At 42.1% G+C, this 27,372-nt stretch overlaps 1 protein-coding gene and 1 non-coding gene across 2 annotated transcripts in view; one reads left to right on the plus strand and one right to left on the minus strand.

The window, feature by feature from the left end:
* Positions 1-9,241: 9,241 nt before the first annotated feature.
* On the minus strand, positions 9,242-9,401 carry LOC148091362 (U1 spliceosomal RNA). Its single transcript, XR_015715817.1, has one exon. It is a non-coding gene; the product is annotated as a U1 spliceosomal RNA (small nuclear RNA).
* A 4,815-nt stretch (positions 9,402-14,216) lies between these two features.
* Positions 14,217-27,372, plus strand: part of ZBTB10 (zinc finger and BTB domain containing 10) — a 30,357-nt gene continuing 17,201 nt past the window's right edge. Inside the window, exons 1-2 of the mRNA XM_016216072.2 lie at positions 14,217-15,164; positions 21,454-22,345. Of these exons, the coding sequence (XP_016071558.2) occupies positions 14,217-15,164; positions 21,454-22,345 (1,840 nt within the window). The remainder of the gene's footprint in view (positions 15,165-21,453; positions 22,346-27,372) is intronic.

The raw sequence follows: 27,372 nt of genomic DNA on the forward strand, positions 1-27,372 counted from the left end.
AACAGCTTCAAGGAAAGAACCATGAACTGTTGCAATGACATTTCAGAACTGTGTGTGGCAACCATGCAGATTAGCACTCACACCATTTCCAAGAGCTACTAAAAATAGACCGTGTGCAATTGTGCAAAATGAGTGGGTAGATAGATTTTTTTTTTTAAGTAGGGCCATGACCTCTGAGGTTTTCTGTTGCCTTCGCTGTGATCTATAAACTGAACAAAATGCTGTTTTCTGTCTTATAGGAGTAGTTCATTACTAGTGTGAGGCCCAGGCATTGCATAGGAATGAAGGCATAACTCCTGTTGTTTTTAATGGCCAGTTTGGCTACTGGTGCCTCCTCTCCTATGGCCCATATCCGTGGCACACAATTTGCTATAGCAATTCATAATTCTGATTCCCCAAAAGTCCAACTTGCCACAGCATTTTTGATGATGCAGGATTCTGCTTCAGAATCCTTCTAATCACCTGCTCAGCAATAACCAAATTACGACCAACTCCTTAGAGTGCCATTGCTGGCCCAGGCCTTCCTTCCTTTCCCACTAGGCTTAAGGCAGGCATTGAATCTGTTTTCCTTGAATCAAAAGGAGTTCACAGTGGAGTAAGGGAGACAGATGTGAGATAAGTGAAATAAGGGAGGTTCCTTCATATTTACAGTTTAATTTGATTTTACAGTTAAAACAAAAAAGGGGAGATTTAAAAAAATACTCTTAATCTATGTGTCATCCTGTGCAAGTACAAAGCTCTTACCTCCTGCTGAAACTGATATGCATGAGTCCAGTGGCAGATCAACTTATTTCACTCAGTCACATAAGGGTACTGAGAATTATCTCTGAAATGTCACAGTCAACAGGGATTTCATGTGAAAAATAAACACAAAAACTTAGCCAGTTCAACATAAACGGACAAAAGAAGCTGGTTTACTGGAAATCCTGTATTTAACATGGAGCAAATCCAAGTCCAGCACTGGGATATGTAAAGCTGTCATATAAGGTATTTAAGAAAATTCTTCCATGATACTCAGAGTGAATCTCAAAAAGTACAGCATCCAGAAACGGACTCTACAGCTTAAAGAGGGATGTGGGGAAAGTGGAAGGGACTCAACAGGGAGCCACAGAGATGATTAAAGGGTTGGAAAAATAGGAGCTAGAAATTATTTAGCCTAAGTTAGAGAAGACTACCAGGTTTCTTAATAACAGTATTCAAGCATGGGAAGGGTGGTTATATACATGACCATGGATGCACAGCTGCTTTCTATCTCAGCTGGGGAGTGAACAGAGAAATGGACTTTGACTGCAGCATGAAAGATCTAAGTTAGATATAAAAAAGGACTTTTGAGAACTAGGATTATTGGATGAGAAACTTTCTCAGGCTCCTCTTTTTGTACCTGCTCATTAAATGATGCTGTTTCATGGGGTTTTAATTTTTAAAAAAATATTTTTATTGAACTTATTGGGGTTGATTGGTTAATAAAATTATATAGGTTTCAAGTGCACAATTCTACAACACATCATGGGGTTCCTTTAAAATTCTCTCTCTCTTCTTACTTTACATGTTCTCCTTAGGTTATTTCATTTACTCTGATTTTAATTACCCATTATGAGCTGATAATTCCCAAATATCTCTCAATACCTCCAATCCAGACTGCTTTCCTACTGGGCACCTGGCTTCTATCTTTACCTGTTCCACTGCAATAGCATCATGACTATGTCCGTCTCTCCAGTCTTCAGTCCTGTTCTCTGGTCTAGAGGGTGGTCTGAACCTTTCTGTCTAAAGGCAAGTCGAATCGAGTCATTTCCTTGCTTAAAATCTTCCAGTGGGTCCCCATCACTTGTTTTCCATCATTTGGCCCCTGACTTATCCAATATCATCCCCAAATGTTAGTGATTCCAAGATAACTTCACTTCTTTCGTCCCACTGTGCTTTTCCATCTCTGCTTTTCTGTCTCTGCTTTTCCAGTGAACCCCTGCACTCTGCCCTCCTACAACACGCCTTTGACTTCTTTCCGTGCTCACCTTTACTCTCCAGTTCCAGGAACTGTTCTCTGACTTCACCACGTTGGACCAGTGACCCTCACTAAATGCTCATGAATTTTCATGAAAACTTCCCTTGGGTACTCCTTGCTCTCTCTTAGCCTAGCGTAGTTATCTATACCTGCTTAGGTACTTTGTGTACCTCATCTCCAACTCAATTCTTACAACATTCCTTTGTGGGGGTTTTTATTTATTATTTTTTTAACCCTCACCCGAGGATATTTTCCCCATTGCTTTTCAGAGAGACTGGAAGAGAGAGAGAGAGAGAGAGAGACAGACAGACAGACAGACAGACAGACATCGATTGGTTGCCTCCCACATGCGCCCCAACAGGGGGCCAGGGATCGAGCCTGCAACCAAGGTACTTGCCCTTGGCAGGAATCGAATCCGGGACATTTCAGTCCACAGGCTGATGCTCTAACCGCTGAGCCAAACCAGCTAGGGCAACATTCCTTTAAACCAGGAAAAAGTCACCACATATATGCAGATGACATATGTGTGCATGTATGTCTGCACATATATGTATTCATTTATCATATGTATCCTATGAGCTCTAGCATACTTAACATGCCCTCTTAAATATCTCAAAAGAACTTCAAAATCAAATTTCCAAAAATGAATTCATAATTTTACCCCCAAACTTTGTTCTTCTGATGTTACCTGTCACAGTGAATGGTGTCAGACACCTGAGTCGTCTTCGTTTTCTTCTTTAGTGCCCATATCCAAACTTCCCCTCCCAAATAGCTCTCAGATGTGTCCAGTTCTCTCCACCTGTGCGAGTGGCCACCTAGTCCAAGCTTTCATCACCTCTTGTGACAGCCTCCAGGTCCTCTGGTCCTCTTTTTAGTCACTTCCTACAGCCAAGAGGATCTCACAGTGCAAATCTGTCACCTGGCCTCACTCAAAAGCCCCTCCGCAGCTTCCACTGTTCTTGTCCAAGGGGCCAACCTGAAAGTGCTGCAGGGCTGGGTAGTGGACCCCACTCGCCTCACCTGCCATCCTGCTCCCCGCAGCTGCCCCGCCTCACACAGGCTTTCCACCCTCCTGGCCTGTGAAGCCTCTTTCTGCTGCAGGCCTGTGCACAGCTGGAAAGCCATCTTCTCCCCTTCACCAAGTCACTCTCCATCCTTCAGAGGCCAGCCCGACAGCCACTTTCCCGGAGCAGTCCTCTCTGATCACCCTGTGGGGCCAAATCTTTCCACTTGAAGCTCCAAAGCACCCTGTTCTTCTTCCCTCCCCTTTTTACATTTGTTTCTGTGATTACTGGAGCCTCAATCTCCTCCATTAGACTGTTGGCTTCCCTAGAGCAAGAACTGTGCCTATATCCTTGTTAACCATTTGATCCCTAGGACTCAGTATGGCCCCTGGCATGTAGTCGGTGTTTGAGAAGTTGAATAAATTAACTGGTTGGTTTATATTTGCTAGGCACTGAGCTAGCCAGGTGTGCTTTACAAAGATCATCTCACTCAATTTTCACAACAGACTTATGAGGTTACTACCATTCTACGAGCATCTCCATTTTACAAATGAGAAAAACAGGGTCTAGAGATATTAGGTAATTTCCCCAAGTCTCACAATAAAAAAGCCTAAGTCCTCTGCAGTAAAACTGTACGTGTGACTGGTACCCATCCTTTGTGGATTTCTTCGTAGAAGTAAACACATTAGCTAAAGTAACTGAGCATGTGAGAAGGGAGAAATCTCTAAATCACAAAATGATCATTTATACCTTGTGAGTGAACCTGAAAACCCTGAAATATTTAAACGTCAACAACAGGCCCTCCTAGCCGGGTAGCTCAGTTGGTTAGAGCGCCATCCCTGGCTAGGACACACACAAGAATCAACCAACGAGCCCATAAATCAGTGCAACAACAAATCGCTCTCTCTCTTTCTCTTTCTTTATCTCATAACTCTAAAATTAAAAAAAAAAAAAGTCAACAACAGAATATCACTGTTGTTAGGTTAGGTTGCCCAAACAGAAGAAAAAAGTAGGTTGTACCTGAATTGTACTCGTTCAATGAGCCTAATTGTTCCCCTGGCCAGTGAGGCATAACACCTTTGCACAGTATGGACACTGACTGTGATCGGCCTGGGGACATCTCTCTCAGGGCAGTCAAAGGACTTATCGAGGCAAAATTCATGACATCTCTTTTCAGCAGCAGGAAAGCAACTTATCTCACTCTTGCTGACTGTCTCTGACTATGCAGGAGACCCTGCTGAGCCACGGTGTGTAAGTTGTGCCTTTATTGAAGGGTATTTGCGAATTTTTCCTTCTCTGTCCACGCTGCCTGGTTCACTCCTTTTGCGAACAGAGGCTTTACTGCACAGTCATCTTTATGGCTCTTGTTGCAGAAGTAACACCTAAAAGTTTGAGGCAAATTTTATGTTGGTTGGTCATGACTGTTTGGAAGAGCTTCGTCTTCATTTCTGGAAGTTAAGGATTTTAAAAGTACTATTACCATCATTTGTGAAACGATTGCCATCATGACTATGGAACTCTCAGTACACCTGAGAGGTGGGAGGCTGATGGATATGTCATCTTCATTTGGTCGAAGCAACATAAAAAATATATATATAATTTTAGAGAGAGTGGAAAGGAGGGAGAGAGAAACATTGATGTGAGAGAGACACATCAACTGGTTGCCTCCTGCACGTGCCCCGGCCAGGGGCCAGGGATCCAGCCTGCAACCAACGTATGTGCCCTTGATGGGAATCGAACCCGAGACCCTTCAGTCCATGGGCTGACACTCTAACCACTGAGGCAAACTGGCTAGGCACAGCATAAATATGTTGATGTTAAACAGAACAAAAACATTTATTAGAGATACCTTTCTTAATTAGTTGAGTTTTTTACAACTAATTAATGTGCCAAGAATTTGTTTGCTGGAGTGAGAAACGGACTGACATACATTTCATTCCCCTTTTTATTCTTTTGAATACACGTTGAGAACATTTGGTCATAAAAAATTATGGATGACGGGAATAGAAGGGGTTTTGTTTTAGCCGTGTCACATTCCTTAAACTCCTTCCAAGTTACGTGCAAAAACGCCTTGTGATCTATTGTTGAAAATTGTTTTTAATGACCAACTGACCCTTCAACTAGGTCCTTCCTCAGTTTTGTTGAAGGAAAAGCTGGAAACTAACTATGAGAGCCACAGAGCGACTCCCATGATTAGTGACATTTCCTCTCTGCCTCTGGTGTCCCTTTCCAGTATGGGAGGCAGGCTGCCTTTTTTTGGTGAACTGGGAGAAGGGGGATTGTGGAAGGGGAGAGGGGAAAGGAGAGCCTGCTTGAGAGGCGCATTCTTACCAGTTCAGCCTTGGGGCAGAGTGCACTTGGAAGTCAAAAGCCTGACATCTAATTCTCTTAAAAACTGCCTATGAGCTGATCCACCCCCTGGAAATTCTTTGTATTCCTCCAGCGCTGAACATACCCGCCAGTTTGAAGAGCACTGGGCTAGCCTGAAAGTATCAGTTTTCTTTAAAGTGGTTATATTCTAATCCCGATGTACCCTGAGTCTTGAGCATATGGGAGAGTCGCCCTGATCCCACCTTTGGGACGATGGGTTTCTTTCGTAAGGACCGATCTCATGACTTATACTGATTCCATAGCTTTAGTTTCTGACCTCGACATTAACTCCAAATTCTGGGGGGAAGGAAGTTACCTAAATGAGAATTGAAGCCCCCTGTGAGGTTGCTGCGGGAAACTGTGCGGGAAGCCCTGCTCTGGGGTGTTTCTTCACAGCACCGGGTCTTTCTGGCTTTGGCACCTTTTCTCCCTTCCACTCGGCCCTGCCCAAGGTAACTGCTTTGCACTGTGAATCTGTGGATGAGGCGGACGAGTGTCAAGTCAGGGGCAACCGAACAGAGCCTAGGTAATCGGCCTATGGGGAAAATAAGTCTGTGAACCAACAGAATCCACAAACTAAATAGCCAGGGTGGGTCTCCTACAGAAATCAGTAATGTATGTGTGGCTTTAATAATTCAGTTTTCAATAAGAAATATCAAATCCGTTGTTCTCATTCTTTGTAGCCTATATAAAAATTCATACTATTAAAAAAATCAATTTTTGTACAACTCATGTATACAAAGGAGGCATTTTTTTACTTCATCTCTCTACAAACACAGTGAGCTAACTCCTATTTGCAATTACTAGAATACAGAGAAACTGCACTCACAAAATGGTTAGCTATTGTTAAATTTGGAATTTTCAAAAATTTTAAATTAAAAGCACAACTTCACAGATAAAGCAATGTTTATTTGTGTATATTTTTAATGGCCTAGAAGTTTTAATTGGAATTATTTTTATTCACCGGTTTTAATTTAAAAATTTTCAAAACAACCTTCCTACAACTGTACACTCCATGGAAATGCCTTACAGGGAATTACATGCAAACATTGATCAACACTTAGACGATTCCACGTTCTAATAGTTTATTCAGTAAAGTTCTCATCTGTTTTCATCTTCTGTTGAAAGTTCAAGGTTGTATGTACCTAGTGCTTGCAAATTCGCACATTCATTTACTGATTCATCCAACAAATCCTTACCAATGGTCCGCTATGTCAGTCACTGTTGCTAGATGCTGGAAATACAATATTGAGCAAAACCAGAAATGGGCCCTGCCCTCCTGAAGCTATCAGTTTATTGAGGGAGCATGCAATAATCAGATAATTAATTACACATGTGTAGAAACTGCAATGGTGACAAGTTCTGTGAAGGAGAGTTAAAAATGCTAGGAGAATCTTGGGCAGGATGTTTGAATGTTGGGGGATGGGGTTGGGGGGGTTGGTGGTCAAGGAAAGCTGCCTGGAGGACATGATCTAAGGATTAACCAGAAGGGAGGGAAGGGCCTTACAGACAGGGAACAGCTTGTGCAAAGTGCAGACAGGGATCAAAGCAAACATGAAGGACAGAAGGAGGAGTGCTGGAGGAAGGAGGGAACCGGGCCTGAGATGAGGCCAGAGTTGTGGAAGGCAGCCAGACCTTGCTAGGCTCTGCAGGCAAAAAGTGTTTTGATATGTAGACCAACAAAAAATAATTGAAACCTTTGTAGGGTTTTAAGTGTGGGTGGGGTGATAGGACCAGGTTTGCATTTTGAAAAGATTACTGGCTTCACTGCAGGAATGGATTAGAGGGCAGAGCCAGAACATGGGCTTTATTGAGATAGAGGCTTCCTTGAACATACGCATGTAAACTTAAGCTTTTGAAAACAAATGTTTTAAAGGGATTGGAATTTTCTAAGAAAAGATACAACTGGTATTTATGTTTTAAACCTTTTGTGTTTATTTGGGGGGGGCGGGGCAGGGCAAAATTGGTCACAGTGAGAAAAAAGAATGCACAGCACTCCTTCCCTTCCCAGAAGTCCTGGGAAAAACACGTCATCAATTATCAAAGTTAACTTTTTCCCTCCAAAATGAAAATTGCTTTACTGGGGCTTTGGGATTATATATTCTATAGAGATTATATGCTCGACATAAGACAGTACAGAAAGTATTAAAGTTTTTTGGAAATTGAAATTCTACTCCTCCCACGCCTGTATTCACATCATGCATACGCTCTACGGACCACAGCTGTTTTGTGCAGCAAGGTATATGTGCCCAGTGCTCAACAAAGCAGGTGCTCAATAAATATTAATTGGATGAATTGATTCCATCCAATTAATTTTCACTCAACAAAAAGTCTTGGACTTATGTAATGCCACATCAAATATTTTAATGACCAGTCAATAATTCATTATAGGCATGTCCCATAATGTGTGTAAATAACCCCACATTGATGGGACTCCAAGTTTTTTAGGCTGATAAACAGTGCTACAGTGAACATCCTTGCACAGACACCTTCACACATCTGTCTAGAACAAATTCTTAGAACTGAATGAAATTGCTGGGGGAATATATATATATATAGTTCAAATTTTTATGCATATAGCCAGTCAGCCAGAAAAGTTATTCCTATCTGCATTCACAACTATATTTATTTTCATATTTTACAGTCACTTATATTTCTTCGTGTGATTTTCTAATACATGTCCTTTGTACGTTTTTCTTCTACTAGATGTGTGTTTGTCTTATTGATTATAGGAGCCCTCTGTACATTAGGGATCTAAAGCCTCGTCTGTCATATATATCCCAGCCTTCTTTCTTCTAGTTCACTTTAAAAACACCTTTGTTGATTATGTCTTTGAAAAACAAAAGCTTTATAATTTATATGGTCAATTCTATCAACCTTCTCCATTAAGGTTTCTGGCTTTTGTGTTCTCCTTAGAACTAGGTCTTTTGCTCCCCAGGATGAAAATACGTCCCTAGTAGTATTTTCTTCGGGTAGCTTTTACACTTTTTTTTAAATCCTCACTCGAGGATATTTTTTTCCATTGCTTTTTCACAGCAAGTGGAAGGGAGGGAGCGAGCGAGGGAGAGAAACATGGATATGGGAGAGATGCACTGACTGGTTGCCTCCCTCACTCGCCTTGCCACCGAGGGTGCTTTCACACTTTTGGAAGTGTTTCTGGAGGGCAATCAGGGGACACTAGTAAAATTTTATTAAAATATTCATTTCCTTTGCCAGAGATTCCCCTTTTTAGAATCCATCCTAAGGAAATAATAAATACAAAGTTTTAGTTTCAAGGATATTCACTAAAGAGTTGTTCATAATAAAAAAAAGCAAAAATACTGTTAACAATGAAAACTTCAACAATGGAAAGCTGGTTAAACCAATTATGGTATATCCATAGCCATTAACATACTAAAAGGATTTAATCATATTAAAACATTAATTGCTAAAAGCACTAATATGCTAAGATTCAATTCATGAACACCAAAAAACAATTTAGGCAGGCACTGAAAAAGAAAACTATTTACATAATCGTGATTAGTTCTGGGCACTGGGAATAATGGGTGATCGTCCTTCTTTTTCTTTTCTCTCATGAGCATGTTTGAATAATAAAAGTGTAAAATTTAGTGTAGCCCATAACTATGCAGATATAACATCATTAAGTATATCACGTGTTTTAGTAGGTAGACTAGAGTATCACCAAGTCAGTTCACCCTTTTGTACTTGGCTTTCCTCATCTGTTAAATGAAGATAATACCTATCTTGATTTAACTCACAGGGACGTTGTGTAAATTGTAATACACTGTAAGCTACATAGAAAATGGTGCTAAAAATGTATTATTTACATTCAACTATGATTATTATTGCTTTTCTTTTTTTTTTTTTTCAGGGCAGAACACAAATGTAGCCCCATGACCACAAATTACGCAGTTGTTTCCCACATTTGGGAAACTCGAAGGAGCCAGCACATCCAGAGTGCAATTGATAAGCCTCACCCTGGGAAAACCACCTTCGTGATCATGGCATCTCCCCTGCCAGGTAAGTGTATTCATTGCTTTTCTTTGACTTAAACCCCTTTACTGAGTATGACTGACATACAAAAAGCTGTACATATTCATTGTACACAACTAGAGGAGTTTGGAAATAAGTCTACTCCTGTGAAACCATCACCAGTCTATGCCATAAACACATCCATCAGATCCGAAGGTTTTCTACTGCCACTTCATTATTTTGTGCTCAAGATACTTAAGATCTACCGTCTCAGCAAAATTTAAGTGCACAATAGAGTATTGTTAACTCTAGGCACTGTGCTATGCCACAGACCTCTAGGACTGTTCATCTTGGTAACTGAAACTTTGCCCCCTTTGACTAATGCCTCTCACTTCCCTCTCCCCAGCCCCTGGCAACCACCACTCCACTTGCTGCTTCTCTGAGTCTGACTAGTGTCCTCATATAAGTGGTATTATATGTATTTTTTTCCTTCTGTGCTTATGCTTATCTCACTCAGCATAATGTCTTCCAGGTTCACTCATGTTGATACAAATGGCAGGACTTCTGTCTTTTTAAAGTTGCTTTTAATGTAAATGCAATGAAAACATTAGCTTGATACCTTTAAAAGATATTTTAATTAACTAAGGAAAAAAAACTTGCCTACCAAATAGGTGGTAAGAGAAGATAGTCAACAAGCATTTACTACCTACCGTGAGCCAGGCTGGGGCTGGGGTGCAGGACTATAAGAGTGCATAATACACAGTCTCTTTTCTCAGGTACTTCACTGTGGAGGATGACACATGTCCACCCACAGGCAGAATCATGGGCCATCATCCTGAGACCCTAAAGAGGCAAAGAGCCTCTTCCAAGGCAGTCAAGAACAGTCAAGTTTGACCACCAAGGTCAGCTGAGCCAGATGTGGGAGCTCAGCCTCATTACTGAGCGAGGGTGGGACAGTATCAAGGTGGCCTGCAGCAGTTTTGCTCAGCCAAAAGTGAAATTAGGGGATAAATTGCTTGGGGATGCCCCATTCTTGAGGGGTTCCCCTGGTAAGCATAAGGGGGAATCCCCTTGAATATGGTGGAACCCCAACAGTAAGCATAGTGGCTAGAGGGGAGAACAGATCCCTACTTACTAGCAGAAGACTGGAAGGGGTGGGGGAATTCTTAAAAACTCCATTTACAGAATAGGAGATCCCCTTCTGGTATTCTCATCCGGGGTATTCTGAGACATCTTTGGTTACTATCCCTGTGAACTTTGTTTGTGATTCCATCTTCCTTCAGGGTTTAGAGGAAGACAACTGAATATATAATTATACGCATAGAATGACAGAAGTATAAATACACACACGGGCATATACCACACAAGCACACTGCTTGGCTGTTAGGAGTTCAGTGGTTCCTGAATTGAAGTCATTTATTTGTACCCCTGGAATCTAATTGTTGTTCATTCCTAATTAGTCCACATTTAAACATAATTCCAGGCAGAAGATAATGTAAGGTAAGATAGATGTATGAGAAAAATTCACTGCTGACACAATGCCATTATGATTCTAACTTTTTATATATATTATATATATATATTTTTTATTTTTATTTTTATTTATTTTTTATTGATTTCAGAGAGAGGAAAGGAGAGGGAAAGAGAGAAACATCAATGACGAGAGAGAATCATTGATTGGCTGCCTACAGCACGAACCCTACTGGGGATCGAGCCCTCAACCCTGGCATGTGCCCTGACCAAGCATCTAACAATGATTTCCTGGTTCACAGGTCAACGCTCAACCACTGAACCATGCTGGCCTTGCTGGACCCCAACATTGATGATTCTGGGACCACCAGGAAACAAAAATAATGTTGCTGGCATTAAACTTAGTTAGTGCCTATTACGTATTAGACATATAAGATGAAAAGAAGTAAAGATATGAATTTAACAGTCTTGGAATGAAAACAACCTTTGAAGTTGAAATCAAAATTCTCAAGTCCATTTTCACTTCCCATTACCTTAGTCCTAGATAAGCAATTAACTTTAGTAACTCTCGCCTCTTTTTATGGGGGAGGCAGTGCTGGTTAAAATATAATAAACAATGCATTTATTTGCAAAGTGCCTGGAATTTAAAAAATGCGTTAAGGACAAAGCACAGCATTATTATTACATTCTTCCATATATTCCATGGAAGCACATATTAAATGCATCCCAGCAGGCAGAATCCTCTCATTTCTCCAAGGTACAAAATAGGTCAACATCAGAGATTCTACTGCCCTAAACTTCCCAACTACTAACACAAAGGAGGATAAAAATTTTAAAAACCCCACAAACTGTACTATCTGAGGACCTATATTGGAATTTCAAGGTGATGATCACTGGTGGCCAGGTGACAATATGATCATTACTGGAAAAATTACCCAAAACCAAAATATTTCTTTGGCAGGTTAGTAGTATCAGTCTCTACATTAAAATTACATTTTGTGTATTACATAGATACTAAAATTGCAGTGAATTAAGTAGAAGTTGCTTTGAGTAAATCTATACAATCAACAGTAGAATCTGGCTGTGCCTGCGTGGGTGTAGTCTGTTTAAAAATATTAAGACAGCCTGCCTGGCGGCGCATGCTCAGTGGTTAAGCATCAACCTAGGATCCAGGAGATCCTGGTTTGATTCCAGGTCAGGGGGCACATGTCTGGGTTGTGGGCTTAATCCCCAGTGGGGGGCTTGCAGGAGGCAGCCAATCAATGCTGACTCTCTCATCATTGATGTTTCTCTCTCTCTCCCTCTCTCTCTCTGAAATCAATAAAAATATATTTAAAAAGTAAAAATATTAAGATAAATTTTATAATACCATGTCCATGAAATCTGTTTTCTAAAGTTAATCTTGAAAAACATACCATATTACATATTCTACATTATATATTCAAAGCTTTAAACACTGTTATTTTAAAAATAGAATCTTAACAGAATCATAAAACTAGAAGGTCTAAATATTGTAGCACATGCTCTTTATAGAACACATGCAACTTTCCATTAATATATAATACAGAAAATTAAAACCTCTAACACTAGGTAAACTATAACTGCAGAGTCCATATGTATGTCTCATTTTTTCTTTGCACATCCTAATATACATATATTAATGTAAAAATGTAAATAAATATCCTTTTCCACCCAATAATTATCTTAAATATGTTTTATATTAGTTTATAATTAAACTTTTAATATATTTCTTAAAAGAGTAAAAAGCCCCTTCATAGTTTGATAACATCATTTTTACCTGAAAGAGGTTTGAATAAAAGTAATTTGAGATTTCACATTTTAAAATTAGTAAAATGAATCTAAACACTTCAGAATTTGCTAAGTTTAGCACATTAAAATTTTTTAAATTAGTGAGGGCTCTAAACTGGAAAGCCTTTTTCTGAAAAACTCGATGAGGATTATGAATTTCATTTCCAGCTCCATCTATTCTAATCATTCTAAATTCCATATGCAATGTAAACAGTTAAAAAAGTCCTAGAAATGGATTCCTGTGTCTGAACAGTGATCAGAGCCCCACATGACGTCCGTGTGAGCAGACTCCTCCCCGCTCCTGGGGAAAACCCTGCCTAATATTTATAACGTTATGACAGTGTAATACTCACAAGGTGGTTGTAGAAGTATAAACACCACTGCGGTTATCTGATTGGCTGCTGGTGATGTAACACCCATGTCAATACTTCCCAGTGAACGCACGTGTTCGACCTTTTATTTAAATTTCCATTTCATCACAGCAATAAGACACTCGGGGCGGTGCGTTTCGAGTGAAACGATTGTCGCCTGGGGCCGAGGTGCTGCCTGACACACACGAGGCGTCGCCGCCGGAGGTGTCCGTGGTTGGAGCCTCCCCGCGCGAAAGGCGACGCCCGGGCCAGCCTTTGTCGAGGAGCAAAATAAAATAAGTTCACTTCCTCGGGCGCCGCCGCCAGCCCCCGGCAAATGACACGGCCGGAGCGCCGCTCCCACCGCTCCCACAGTCATTTCCAAAGTCCCAGGTACACGCGCGGCGAGGGAAGGAAAATGAGCGTCCCGGGCGCGGGTAGGTGCGTGCGGGCGGCGGGGAGGCGGCCAGCCCCTGACACTCGCCAGCTGTCTGTCCCCGCGGAGCCAGGCCCCGGCCGCACGCGCCCGCCCCTCCCGAGACCCCGGCCCGTCGCCGGCCCCGCGGCCCCCGCCCCCGCCCCCCCGCGGGCCTTCGCCGCCGCCCCCGCCCCCGCCCGCCCGGGTCCCGGCGCCCCCACCCCAGAGGCCCGGCCCCAAGCCCAGCCCCCTCCCCGCCCGGCCCCCACCCTTTCCCCCTCCAGCGGTGGCTGCTACCCCGGTGCATTGTGGGCGCACGGTCCGTTGTTCATTTGCCATTCGACCTCCGCCGGGGCCTGGTCGGACGGAAACGCTCCGCCGGCTTCATTGTCGGGCGTTATGTGGCGGAGCCCGGCGCTCTAACGAGCCTCGCGCCCCCAGCGCCTCGGACCGGCGGCGGCGGGCTCGGCGGGCGGCGCGCCGGGCAGGCTCTCGGCTCGCAGATCGGCGCGGCGTCCGGAGGGGCAGCGAGGGGCGCCCGCACTCCGCCCAACTTCCAAGGCCGCACGCTCCCGCCGCTCCTCGCCTCCCCGCCGCCCCTTCTCCGCGCGGGACGCGGCCCGGAGCGCGGCGGGGCGGGGGCGCAGGACGCGGAGGCGGGCGGAGGCGGCGGCCCGGCGGCGGCGGACGCGTGAGGCAGCCCGGGCAGCGAGCGCGGCCGGGCGGGAGGGCGAGGCCGGGCCCCGCGAGACCGGAGCGCGGGGAGCGCGCGGGACGCGGCCCGAGGCAGGCCGAGCCGGGCAGCGGCGGCGGCGGCGCGCGCCATGTCGTTCAGCGAGATGAACCGCAGGACGCTGGCGTTCCGAGGAGGCGGGCTGCTCGCCGGCGGCGGCTCCGCGAACAATAACGCCGGCGGGGAGGCCTCGGGTTGGCCCCAGCAGCCCCCGCCGCGACAGCCCCCGCCACCCGCGCCGCAGCAGCTCAACGGGCGGGGGGCGGACGAGGAAGCGGAATTGGAGGGCCCGGAGCCCCAGGACCCGGAGGCCTCCGCCGGCGCGGCCGCCGAGGAGGCGCAGGAGCCGCCGCCGCCCCCGGACGCGGGCGGCCCCAGCTCGCTGGGCGGCGGCGGCGCGGGGGGCCCCCTGCTCCCGGAGAGGAACCGTCGGACTCTGGCCTTCCGTGGCGGCGGCGGCGGGGGGGGTCTCGGCAACAATGGCAGCAGCCGCGGCCGGCCCGACCCCCCGGCGTGGCCCCTGAGGCATTTCAATGGGCGAGGGCCGGCGGCGGCGGAGCTGGAGCTGGACGCGTTGGAGGGGAAGGACTTGGTGCCGGACGGCGCGTCCCTGAGCGACAGCACGGAGGACGACGAGGAGGGGGCGAGCCTGGGCGACGGCAGCGGGGCGGAAGGCGGCGGCAGCGGCCGGCGGTCGGGCGGCGACGGCGGGGACGAGGCGGAGGGCGGCGGCGCGGGGGCCGGCGACAGCGAGACTGTCCAGCACTTCCCGCTCGCGCGGCCCAAGTCCCTGATGCAGAAGCTCCAGTGCTCCTTCCAGGCGGCCTGGCTCAAAGATTTCCCCTGGCTGCGGTACTCCAAGGACACCGGCCTCATGTCCTGCGGATGGTGCCAGAAGACCCCCGAGGACGGCGGCGGCGGCGACCTTCCGCCGGTGGGGCACGACGAGCTGTCGCGAGGGACCCGCAACTACAAGAAAACCCTCCTCCTGAGGCACCACGTCTCTACCGAGCACAAACTCCACGAAGCCAACGCCCAGGTACAGTGTATCCTGTCCAGCCTTTTCAGATCCTGTGGAAGCGGTTATCGCAAAACGCCGCTTTCCTTGGGGGAAGCATCGTTTCGGTCGGGAGAGGTGCGGGAAACATGCGTGGGAGGTTAGAAAGCCTGGGAACAAGTTTTCAGAAGTTGCCTGTGTGTTGGGGGGAGGGCGAGGAAATGACAATTTACTAATCGCGGCGCTGGATTTGTTTAATTTTTCATGGCTCAGATTTCTTTGCCCATCAGATTGAATCTGAAAGAAAACTTAGTAAAGCAGGGTTGATGGTTTTAACCCTGAAAGGTTGACTTTGCGGTCAAAAGTTTTATTGCCTGTGATTTTTGAAAAGCTCCTTAGGTTCATAGTATCTTATAGCATGCCTGGTGGAAGGCAAATCTGGCAGCCCTTTGAAGAATGAATTAAACAATTTCCTTAACCTTTGACGCTATTTCTTTTAGGAAAACGTCCAGCTGAGAAAATTCTTTATATCAGGTCAGAATAATTTGAAATGTGAGAGAAGTATGTAAATATAGTAGAAGCTGTTTGCTTAACACTACGTTCTCTTGTGAATAATTTCACTAAATTCATCTCCGTTGAACTAGAACTTTGCTTCGGGTAAATTATTGTAGTTTTTACAAAACTGTTTCTTTTTACCCAGATTTCTGTGTTGAGATTTTATGTAATCCACCTTTTTCAAAAGTTGATTTGGACAGGTAGAGTACATATTTACCAAACTCCATGAAATCAAGTCCTTAGTTACAAAGCAAGCTGCACGCTCTTTGTTTTTGTTTTAATATTTCCAATCTAGAGAGTCATCTTTATCATTCAGATAGTCCTTTCAAGCCCTTCGACGTTAATTAGTTCTCTAAGACTTTTTAGATAACCTGTGGTGGTGGGTGGAATTCATTCTTTTGTACTGGTAGCCAGTTACTGGTTTAGAAAGTCCACTTGCACATATTAGCCCCTCTGTTTATTGGAGTGGTCTTGCTGCTCAGAACTCTTACACTGGAGTTAATTAGGCAGTATCTAATAACCCCATAGCCCAGAATCTTCTCAGAAGTTCAGGCTTGAACTTGAAAGCATAGGTTTATTTTTCCCAGTGGACATTGGCAATAGTTTTTGCACAAATTTTAGCTGCCTAAGCCCAAAAAGAGAGTTATTTAAAAATATAAGGCCCAGAAAGGTTAAGTAAATTGTCCTGAGTCTTAGAGCCCTTGGTGACAACTGAGACTAGAGACGGTAAGGAATGTTGTAATGGGAAAAGAATGGATTTTAGAGTAAACCTGGGTTGAGATCTCAGCTTTCAGCAATTACTAGCTTTGTGAACTTGGGCAATGGAGTGAAATACAACTAACATTTCCTTGTCTTCAGTATGCCAAATACCCATTTACCTTAACTCTGCAAAAGAATCATTTTGCTCTCATTTTACAGGAGTCTGAGGCTTTAAAGGTTTAAGTAATGTAATTCTGAAGTTAACTAGTAAAATGATGGGGGTGGGTGACTTGTGAAAATGAAAGTAGACTTTTCTAAATAATGGTAGGTTGGTTATTCAGCAAAATTAAAGACCACTAGAATGAATTTTCCTAATAAACAGTCCACCAGTTACTCCTCTTATCAGCATAGTCTCTCCCTGTAGGCAAAGCTGAATGGGAGTGCAGATTATAATTAGCTGCTTAGTAAACCTGAAATCAGAGGGAGGGGAATTAGTTGGATCACCTTACGACAGACTTGGTATGGTGCATGTGTCCTCCCCCCCCCAGACATGTATCTGGATCAGGGAATTCATTCCTAGGTAAAACCATTATTAAACTTGATCTCTGAATTATCCCTGCTGTCCCAACCCCTTCCCCCCTTGAAGCTCCCTTTTTATAGATCTAATCTGTAGCCCATCTTCTTTCTCTTGGGACACTATTATATCAGACTGAGGGGGTACAAGTTTAGTTTGTCTGAGGTCGTATGTTGTTGGTTCCCTTGATTGGATTTTGAATGTTCCCACTCTGAATTGATCCTAACCATTTCTCTCTTTTAATTCTATCTAACCTTAGTTTGGGGTGTTACTTTGCTATTGTGTGTGCTTGCAGGTACTGCCTACATTTCTCCTGTTAATATGAGTGATAGGTTCAAGAACTGACATTCCTGTGGGCAGAGTTATTTTTTCCCCCCGAGAGTTCATCATTGTCCTGCAGTCTTTGGTCACCTGTAGGAGGCAGTATAACATAGCCTGTAAGAGCATTTTTGGGTTTAAGGTTAGGAGGACCTGAGCCCTAATCCTCTTTCTTGGCAGGCAAAACTTTCTCATGTATGCAAAGAATATATGGCAGCACATAATCGGTAAATAACTTTTTTACCGTAATTATTTTCTTTACAGATAAGTGTAACAGGATGCTTTTTGTGGCCTGGTGTCTCTCTTGTCTCAGTGTTACCAATTTTATCAGTTTGGAAACCACTTTATCTCATGAATCACACTGATTCTAAGAGAGCAAGCTGGCTCCCTTTTCATACCTTCAGAGACTTTAGCCATCTAGTTCTCTGAACATTCTGAGACTTTCTCATCATATGTGTGATTTTTCTCAGCTTAATAAAAATACCTTGCACCAACTTTCTCTTAAAAATACTGAAATGAGAGTTCTGGAGTTTCAGGCAAGAATTCAGTTGGAGGCTGGGGTAATTCACTCCCTTTATTACACACACACACCCTTTTTTTAGTTTTAAGGAATCCTGTTTTTTGAAAGGAGTTTGGCTAAATCTTGTTTGCCAAGTTACTTTTCTTATTTTTTGTGTAACTAAGAAAAGTTTTTTCATTTGTCCGTGGTGGTGACCAAAACATTATAGCATCTTCTTTAAACGTCTGATATTCTTGTTAATTAGATGTTTGTTGTTAAGGACTTCTCATGGAAGAATCTGTAAATAAGCTTTCAGAATCTGTTCTGAGCCTCCTGTTTCAAAGTGATCCTTGTATTTTTCTTTTTGCAATACGTTTTTATTGATTTTTAGAGAGAGGAAGGGAAGAGGGGTGGAGAGAAACATCTGCTGGCTGTTTCCCACACGCCCCCCTCCCTGGGATGGAGCCGGCAACCGGCAACCTGGACGTGTGTTCTGACAGGGAATTGAAATGAAACCTCTTGGTTCCTGGGTTGATGCTCAACCACTGAGCTACACCGGCCAGGCAATATTGCTGTATTCTTCATAAGGATTTGTGAATATAGGATGTAAGGGACAGCATATAGTTTGTAGTTTGAGTAACAATCGACTATTTTCATTAAATCAAATTCAACAATTAGTTCATACAGGATTTGACCATTTGGCCTAGAGGACTTTAAAATTTCTTTAACAGTGATTATACCTCTGTCTGTTGGTTCAGTTCACTTTATACCAACTTGTGAAATTTCATAGCCTGAATCACACACACATTCAGTCAACCGTTTCCAGTTTGCTAACCCTGAAATATACACTCAGAGATTGGTGTTATAAATTTATTTAGCCTTTCCAGAAAGTAATACTGAATTCAGATCAGTGGTCTGATTGAAATTACTAAGTGGAATATGTTGAGGTCAGCAGCTAAAGCAAAGGTGAAACAAGTCTACCACCCTTCTTTGATTTTGGCAAAAATATGGCTCAAGGTTGGTTCTTTTTAACGATTTAGGAAGAAAATCTGAAAAACCTTTCACTAAGAAGTAGAAATATTAAAGATGAGCCTATGGCCCATTAAATAACCACTTTGTGGAATATTATATAGGTTCTAACATTCATTGTGTTTGATTCTGTAGTTTATTGAAAGAGGACTATAATTCTGGGTACGGAAGTAAATACTAATTACTTGTTGATTTTTAGCTAAATAGCGTTTTCTTACTTATGGATTGACTACAGATGAGCTCACCATTTGCAACTGAAGTTATCTCTACCACTCTCCCCCTCAGAAGGGTGGTGTAGATTTCCCTACAAATTGGTGGCATTATCTAGCTCCCCAAGCTATAATGCTGAAGAGCCTGTGATTCTTTTCTCCTTAATCCCCACAATCTAGTTAATTGCTCAAGTTCTGATTTTACCTCCCAGATATTTTTCCAAGACTCTGCCTCACCACCTCTCCCCCTATTAACATTATCCGTCTTCCCTAGTTAAGGTCCTTGTTTATTGCAAGTATGTTGCACTTTTTAACAGTAGCTTCCCCTGGTCAGAGTATCTCCAGTACTAGTCCCTACTTAGCTGCCAGTCATCTCTTCTGCTAATCGAATCAGACCGCCCACTGTGCTAAAGCTCTGTCCTCTGCCTACAGAAGTGATTCTTAGTCTTGTCAGGGATTTTTATCTTTTTAAAAATGTATCTTTACTGGTTTCAGAGAGAGGAAGGGAGAGGAAAGAGAGATGGAAACATCAGCGATGAGTCATTGGTTGGGCTGCCTCCTGCACGCCCCCGACTGGGGATCAAGCCCGCAACCCGGGCCTGTGCCCTGACCGGGAATGGAACTGTGATCTCCTGGATCATAGGTGGATGCTCAACGGCTGAGCCATGCTGGCCGGGCAGGGATTCTTATCTCTTGATAATCTGATGAAAGCTATAGACACCTCAGAATGTTTGTAAGTGCACATTTGCATATCTTGGGTATTTTGGATCACCTTGAAGTTCTGTCATGAATCTGGAATTGTAAGGATATTGTAGGCCATCTTGGTTCTTTTTCTCACAGTCTCTTGTTTAGAATGCACATCCTTCCAGGCTACTTTTTTTTTTGTATATCTTTATTGATTTCAGAGAGAGGAAGGGAGAGAGAGAGAGAGAAACATCAGTGATGAGAGAGTTGTCATTGATTGGCTGCCTGCCGCCCCTCCCCCATCATGGGAGGGAGCCTGCAATCCAGGCATGTGCCCTAATCTCGGGAATTGAACTGCCATCTCCTGGATCCTAGGTCAGTGTTCAACCTTTGAGCCATCCCCTACTGGGCCATCCTACTCTTGCATCCTTGAAGGTTCTGCTCAAATCTTTCCCTTCAAACCGCCCCCCCCAACTTCTGACCTGGATTTAATCCACCCCGTCTGCTCTCATAACACCCTTGTCATATTCTTCAGTACTTTAGGACTCTTGCCCACTAATGATAACTTTTAGTCTTTAGTATAAGAATTTTCTTAACTTATTTGGTTCAGCAAATAATATTGGCCATTTATTTTAGCTCTGTTTCACCCAAATCCTCAAGTAACACTCCCCTTGGAGAGTATACATGTTCTTGACTTATAAAGCAATCATTGCCGCCAAGAGCATATTTAATAGGTGCTTCCAAAACACAGCTCAGTGCTCTAATCGGTGGTGCAAAAGAAGTTGCTAGTGTGGCTTACAAAAGTAGGGACATTACTGTTCTTATACAATAGTAATGAGAAAAAATAGTAGTTGAATAATTGTGCTTGATTTGTGTAGTTTGTGTTAAAATAGAATGGGCAAATGTTTTGGTGTACAGGCTTTTGTCTGGGTTATTTTTAAAAATTAGGACATTTGGTCTGATAATGGCAGAGAATTTCAGAACTTGGGACCAGCCCAGGAAATTGAGAACACAGTGACCAAGCCTAAAATGATTGCCACCTCCTTCCTGAAGTGCAGCTGTAAACGTGAAGCAGTTCGTGACTTGCAAAGGCTAATGCACTGAAAAGTGTCTTATTTTAATTTTAAGTAATTCTTAATGTCCTTATTTTATATTTCAAGAATGACATGACACGTTATCCTGTAAATGCAATTCTGCTGATCTTCATTCAGATGTTTAATTTTTCTTATGCTAGCAGTGACTTGAACAAGCTGTTCCCCCCTTTTCCTCCGTACTTGTGAGCACTTCATGATGATTACTAACAGTGTACATTGGGCCCTCTGCACCTGCAGGTTCTGCATCCACCCATTCAACCAATCTTGGGTCAAAAATGTTGGGAGAAAATACTACGTTGTTGCTGATACGCACTATGGTATTACACCTGCTGTGGTTGAGTCTGTACTGAAGATGTACAGACATTTTTATTATTCCCTGAACAACTCAGTATAACAACTAGTTAAACAGCATTTCCATTGTAGTGGGTATTGTAAGTGATGTAGAGATGATTTAAAGTACATGGAAGAACATGCAAGTACTACCCGTTTATATAGGGGACATGAGCATCCAGGATTTTGGTATGGGGGAGTCCTGGAACCAACCCCATGAATGCTGAGGGATAACTGTTTTGATCAGTGCTTTTAAAAAGTTACATTGATGATGATACTTGTTTTTCTTGTTTTGGGTGCTTTAAAAATTTAATATTAATGCTTTCCATTCACTTAACAGGAATCTGAAATACCTTCAGAAGAAGGATACTGTGACTTTAATAGTAGGCCAAATGAGAACTCTTATTGCTATCAACTTCTTCGACAACTAAATGAGCAGAGAAAGAAAGGTATTCTTTGTGATGTCAGCATTGTGGTGAGCGGAAAAATCTTTAAAGCTCATAAGAATATCCTGGTTGCAGGCAGCCGTTTCTTTAAGACTTTATATTGCTTTTCAAACAAAGAAAGCCCTAACCAAAACAATACTACCCATTTAGATATTGCTGCAGTTCAAGGTTTCTCAGTCATCTTGGACTTCCTGTACTCTGGTAACCTGGTGCTCACAAGCCAAAATGCCATTGAAGTGATGACCGTGGCCAGCTATCTGCAGATGAGCGAAGTTGTTCAAACTTGCCGAAATTTCATTAAAGATGCCTTAAATATAAGCATTAAATCCGAAGCTCCAGAGTCTGTGGTTGTGGACTATAACAATAGAAAGCCAGTTAATAGAGATGGTCTGTCTTCATCACGGGATCAAAAAATTGCCAGTTTTTGGGCAACACGGAATCTTACCAATTTGGCAAGTAATGTAAAAATTGAAAATGATGGCTGTAATGTCGACGAGGGCCAAATAGAAAACTACCAAATGAATGACAGTAGTTGGGTCCAGGATGGTTCACCTGAATTGGCTGAAAATGAAGCCCAAGGTCAGACAAAAGTGTTTATTTGGAATAATATGGGCTCCCAGGGAATTCAAGAAACTGGCAGCAAAACAAGGAGGAAAAACCAAACTGCAAAGAGATTTATTTATAATATACCACCTAATAATGAAACAAGTTTAGAAGATTGCTCAGTGATGCAGCCTCCTGTTGCCTACCCAGAAGAAGATATGTCATTCATTAAGGAAGAACCAGGTAAATACTGTGCATACAGAGCTATTTCAGTTTTCATTGTAATTCTATCTAGTTGGATATAATGTTGAAGTATACTTTTAACTTTTTTATATTATAAAAGTAATACATGGAAGTAATAATAAATTTGAATACTTAAGTAGAAGGGGGATAATTATTCAAGGACTTAATTTTAGTATCTTAGTTTTTTCTCTAGGCATGCAGATACGCGTTTCGCAAAGGCTATGTTAATAATCCGGCATTCGCCTATGTTGTGTGTCATGTGGACTCCACTCAGTGTGTGGTTCTTTGACTTTCCTGATCTTTGGACTCCGAGCTCACCTTTTTTGCACCCAGTGCTGGGAAGGATAAACTCTTTAGTTGTAATATGTTGTCATTTCAGAACACTTCTGAAATCTAGTTAACATCCTTTACTTTGATTTTTTTTGTTAATTAAACATTTACAGATGCTTATAGAATTTTGCAAATAGTAATGGTATTATTCTAATTTGTTTAGAGTTGCTGTTCTCACATTATATTTTACAGAAGCTGGTCTATTTTAAGTTTGTCCCACTAGCACCTCACTTTTTTTTTTCTTTTTTAATCCTCACCAGAGGATATTTTTTTCATTGCTTTCCAGAGAGAGTGAAAGGGAGTGGGGAAGAGAGAGACAGAGAGAAACATTGATTGGCTGCCTCTGGCATGCACTCCAACAGGGCCAGGCATCCAGCCTGCAACCGAGGTCCTCGCCCTTGGCTGGAATTGAACCCGAGACCCTTCCATCCGAAGGTTGACGCACTGACCAGTAAGCCAAACTGGCCAGGGCTCACCTCATTTTTCTTAGTTAAGAGGAACCTCTGAGACACTTTAATATCACATTAGTTGTGTGGCTTTTTTTTAAAAAATGGGGTGAGGGGGCATTATTGAAGAGTGTAACTAGATAATTGCCCGTCTAACTTATTTTTATTTGAAGCAGGGGCCCGGTGGGTTGGAGGTTTTCCGTGCAGATCCCAGACTTGTGCGGCACGGCCGGGCCGGGTGATGTAATGCGTGCTGTGCCCTGAAGCTCTGTAACTGCTCAGTGTCTGATTTCCATGATGGTGATCATCTGAGGATGGAGTACTTTTCTGTTAAAAAGAAGGAATTGTTTTTATTTCCTTTTCCCTTTGGGAGGAAAGGGCAAAATGCCATAGCAATCCTGTGAAATGGTTCTTCTGGCTTTTTAGATTTGGGTTTAGTTTTCGTCAGTAGAAATTTTACTTGTTTGAAAATCAGCAGGCATGTATAATGAACACTGCTGCTCTTCTCCATCTTGCTTATCAAAATAAACCTTTAGCTATAAAAACTCCAGAGGTTGTCTCTTTAAAGTAGCAGCACTTCATTTTCGCTTAATTTTTTAATACTGAAGACCTTGAAGCAGTTTTCAAAATGTAGTTACATTTGTTTTTTTCTGTAGCGTGGATTGTTTAATAGCACAGTGGGAACATTATTGTGTTGTTGTTTTTTAAATACATAAATGTACATGCAGTTAAAGGATAAGCAGGTTTTCTGGGCGGTAGTTGATTGTCAAAAACTCATCAGAGCTAGCACCATTCTTAAAATTAATCCCACAAATAATTGGAGTAATCCAAAGAAAAGGAAAGTGCTAATATTGATTCACAATGCATACTTTAAAAGAAAATACAACATCACTAGCGGTTATCTTAGCAAGCAACTCTAGCTAAGGTTGTATTGATGTAAGGATGTATTAATCTTTGCCAGTCAAATATGCTTTCAGTTTCTCTTAAATCTGTTATGTTGGTATCAAGCTGGTATCTGAACATTGCTTACTGAAAAAATTTGTTTCTATCAGTGATGTGTGCTACATTCTATCTGGGTTTTTTGTTGTTGGTTGTTTTTTTTACAACTTTTTAGTCCCTCTAATTCCCACTTTATTTAGTGGTAGAAAAAAGGGTCTTATAAGAGTATTACGGTTAGAACATAATTGATATAGAGCCAGGGGTTGGAAAATTTTTACTGTAAAGAGCCAAACAACAGTAACTATTTTTGGCTTTGCTAGTCGTAAGGTCAGTTTCTTAACTCTACCATTGTACCACGAAAGTGGTCATAACATATGGAAACAAGTGCACATGGATGTGTTTCAGAGCTTGATTGCCGACCCTTAGTGTAGAGCAGTGGGTGTTAGTCATGCCTGTATGTTGGCATCACTTGGGAACTTTCCTGGGTCTCACCATTAGTGATTTGAGTTGATGATTGGTCTGGGATGTGGCCTGGTTGGTGGGATACAGGTGATTATACAGTGAACCAAGGTTGAGATCCACTAATAGAGAGGAAAGAGCGCCAGTAGATTCAGGATTTGAAAATGAGCTCTTCTACTTACCCACTATGTGACCATGATCAAATTAAGTTAACTTTTGCCCTCAGATTCCTCATTTTTAAAATACGGTACATAAAAATACAACAACTATCGTCATTTGAATACCCTTTAAAGTTGGGAGACTATTGAGGTTATTTAAAATAAGTTTTCCAGTGCAGTGTATTTGCCACCAAATTCTAGATAAAATGGTCTTATAGCTTCAGCTTGACTTTCTGTTTGAATACTTAGAATACTTTTATAAGCAGCCTATTCCAGTGTAGGGTGACTATGATTATTAGGAAGTTATTTTATATTGAGCCCCAAATTGCTTCGCTTTAACTTCCTATTTCTGTCATCTTGGGTAATATAATCTGAGCCTAATCTCTAATCTGCCTGATAACCCTTCAGATATTAGGCATTTAAAAAATTTCCTGAAGTCGTCTTCTAGGCTAAGTGCTATATACCTCCCTTGTGGATTCTTCCAGTCACAGACATGACATGGCTTGTTTCACCTGGAAGTTTTCGTGGACAGAATTGACTACAATTCTTCAGGCAAGTTCTGACCAGTAGAGAACACAGTGGGTCTGTGTTTACCAAGGGTCAGGCCTTGCTCAAGGTCATTCAGCTAGTAGGAAGATTTCATGTATTGTTAGGAGGAAGGTTTCATGTATTATTAGGACTGCCTAGTAGATAGTCTTTAAAAAAAAAGATTCCCTTTTAAAACTTCCAACATTTTTATGAACCCCCACAATACTGATTATACTTTCATTTCAATTTATTGAGGAGATAGTGAAAGTTTTCCATGAAATAAATGCTTTTAAATGAATTTAAGGTTCTGTACCTAAATGTCTGGAGAGTAATCATGAATTCTTCACTTTTTCTCCAAGCAGTGCTTGGCATATTTGGATTTCTGGGTTCCTTGTAGGAACTGTGACATCCCCAGATTCTTAAGCCTACAGCTTGTAAACCACAGCTCTAGATAATGTCTTTTTGCCACATATTGTTGAAGCTGATGTATGGGTGCCTCAAAGAAATGTTGTAAGAAGATATACCTACAAATATCAGGGAGTTTATTCAGATGGTGTTTTTAATCTTATATAGCGTATCTGTTATTTGACTTACTACTGAGATTCTCTTTGAATCATTTGTTGTATGAGGATACTTGGAAGTAGAACTCAGGAGAGGTTAGAAACTTCTTTCCTTTTTACTGTTTTATTGGAGTTTATAGGATAATTAAGACCAACAGGAAAAACTAAATTCTGGGTAATAAAATAGGAAAAAAGATGTCAATTGCTCTGATAATATAAAAAAATTAAGTCCTTGTTTTGCTGATTTACAACCAGAAAACAAATTTCAGGCAAATAAGTAGATAAAAATGTAAATTTCAATTACAGGAATAATTTATGCCTAATTTTTTTTCAAAGTGTATTCATATGTTGTTACTTTTAATCTGCACAAATCAGATTTGAATCCATTTTTGGTCTTTTGATGCTCAGGCTAATGGACCATGTTTTTCTCACTCCAGATTATATTACTAGTAGTCAAACTAGCAAGGTGCACCCATTGTAAATAACTACTTGGCATGTATGTGTACATTTTATTTATGTTGCATACATACCTCATTTTGAATGAAGATTGTGAAATGACTCAAAACAAATTAGTAAAATGCAAATAAAGTTTAAGTGCACTGTGCTAGTCAAGGGTGTGTTAATATGGTTGCCCTAATTAAGCTTTTAATTGGCTCTAAGATACAGGCACACCTTGGAGATATTGTGGGTTGGGTTCCAGAACACCTCAAAAAAACAAGTCATAATTTTGCTGGTGGATCGTCCTGCTTCATTCAGTTTGTCTGTGAGTGCAGTACAATGAGGTGCCTGCGCTAAGCAGCTCCCCCCCTTTAACTGACTAGATCTTTTTTTTTTTTTTTTAGAAGAAGATTTACAGAAAAATTGGGCAGATAATGTACAGTTCCTGTATGTCTCTCCTCCCTTGGACCCAGTTGTGAAAGATAAAAATTATCTTCATTAAAAGAACCAATATTGATGAGTTGTTATTAATATATTGTCCACAGTTTATATTACTGGTCACTGTGTAATAGAGGTCGGTGGGTTTTGACAAATGCCTAACATACATCTACTATTACAGTATCATAAAGACTAGTTCACTGCACTAAAAATCCTGAGCTCCACTTATTCATCCCTTCCTCCCTCCCTCTCTCCCTCCCTGTCCTCAAACTCCTGATAGCTACTGGTCCTTTCATGTCTCTCTTTTACCTTTTGGAAAATGTCATATAGTCTAAGCAGCTTCTTTCAAAGGAGGGGAACAGCAGTTCTGCAGGATGACAAACTTTTCTGGCACTGAATCCTGAAAGGAATCTCTCCAGTGTGGTTTTGTCGAGTTGACAATAACTGCTATAACGGGGACAGTGTCCTCAAAAGCATTCTCTAGTAATGCAGCATTGGATCGTGTAATTGATTTTTATCTTTCATAAAAGCTGACAGAATCCTATACTGATGACTGGATTTTTCTTAATGCTGTACAAATACTCAGTGCAAGGTGGTCTTACTTGGTCAAGGAATATAGAATTAATCTAAAATCTCCTTCCTCTCATCTGTACTTCTGATGGGAAAACATCTGTACACCATTTGTAAGTTTTTATTAATCCTTACAAGTAGAGTTGAATCAGGTTTAAGCT

This window comes from Miniopterus natalensis, chromosome 16 (genome assembly GCF_054644295.1).
Source record: "Miniopterus natalensis isolate mMinNat1 chromosome 16, mMinNat1.hap1, whole genome shotgun sequence".
NCBI classification, from domain to species: domain Eukaryota; kingdom Metazoa; phylum Chordata; class Mammalia; order Chiroptera; family Miniopteridae; genus Miniopterus; species Miniopterus natalensis.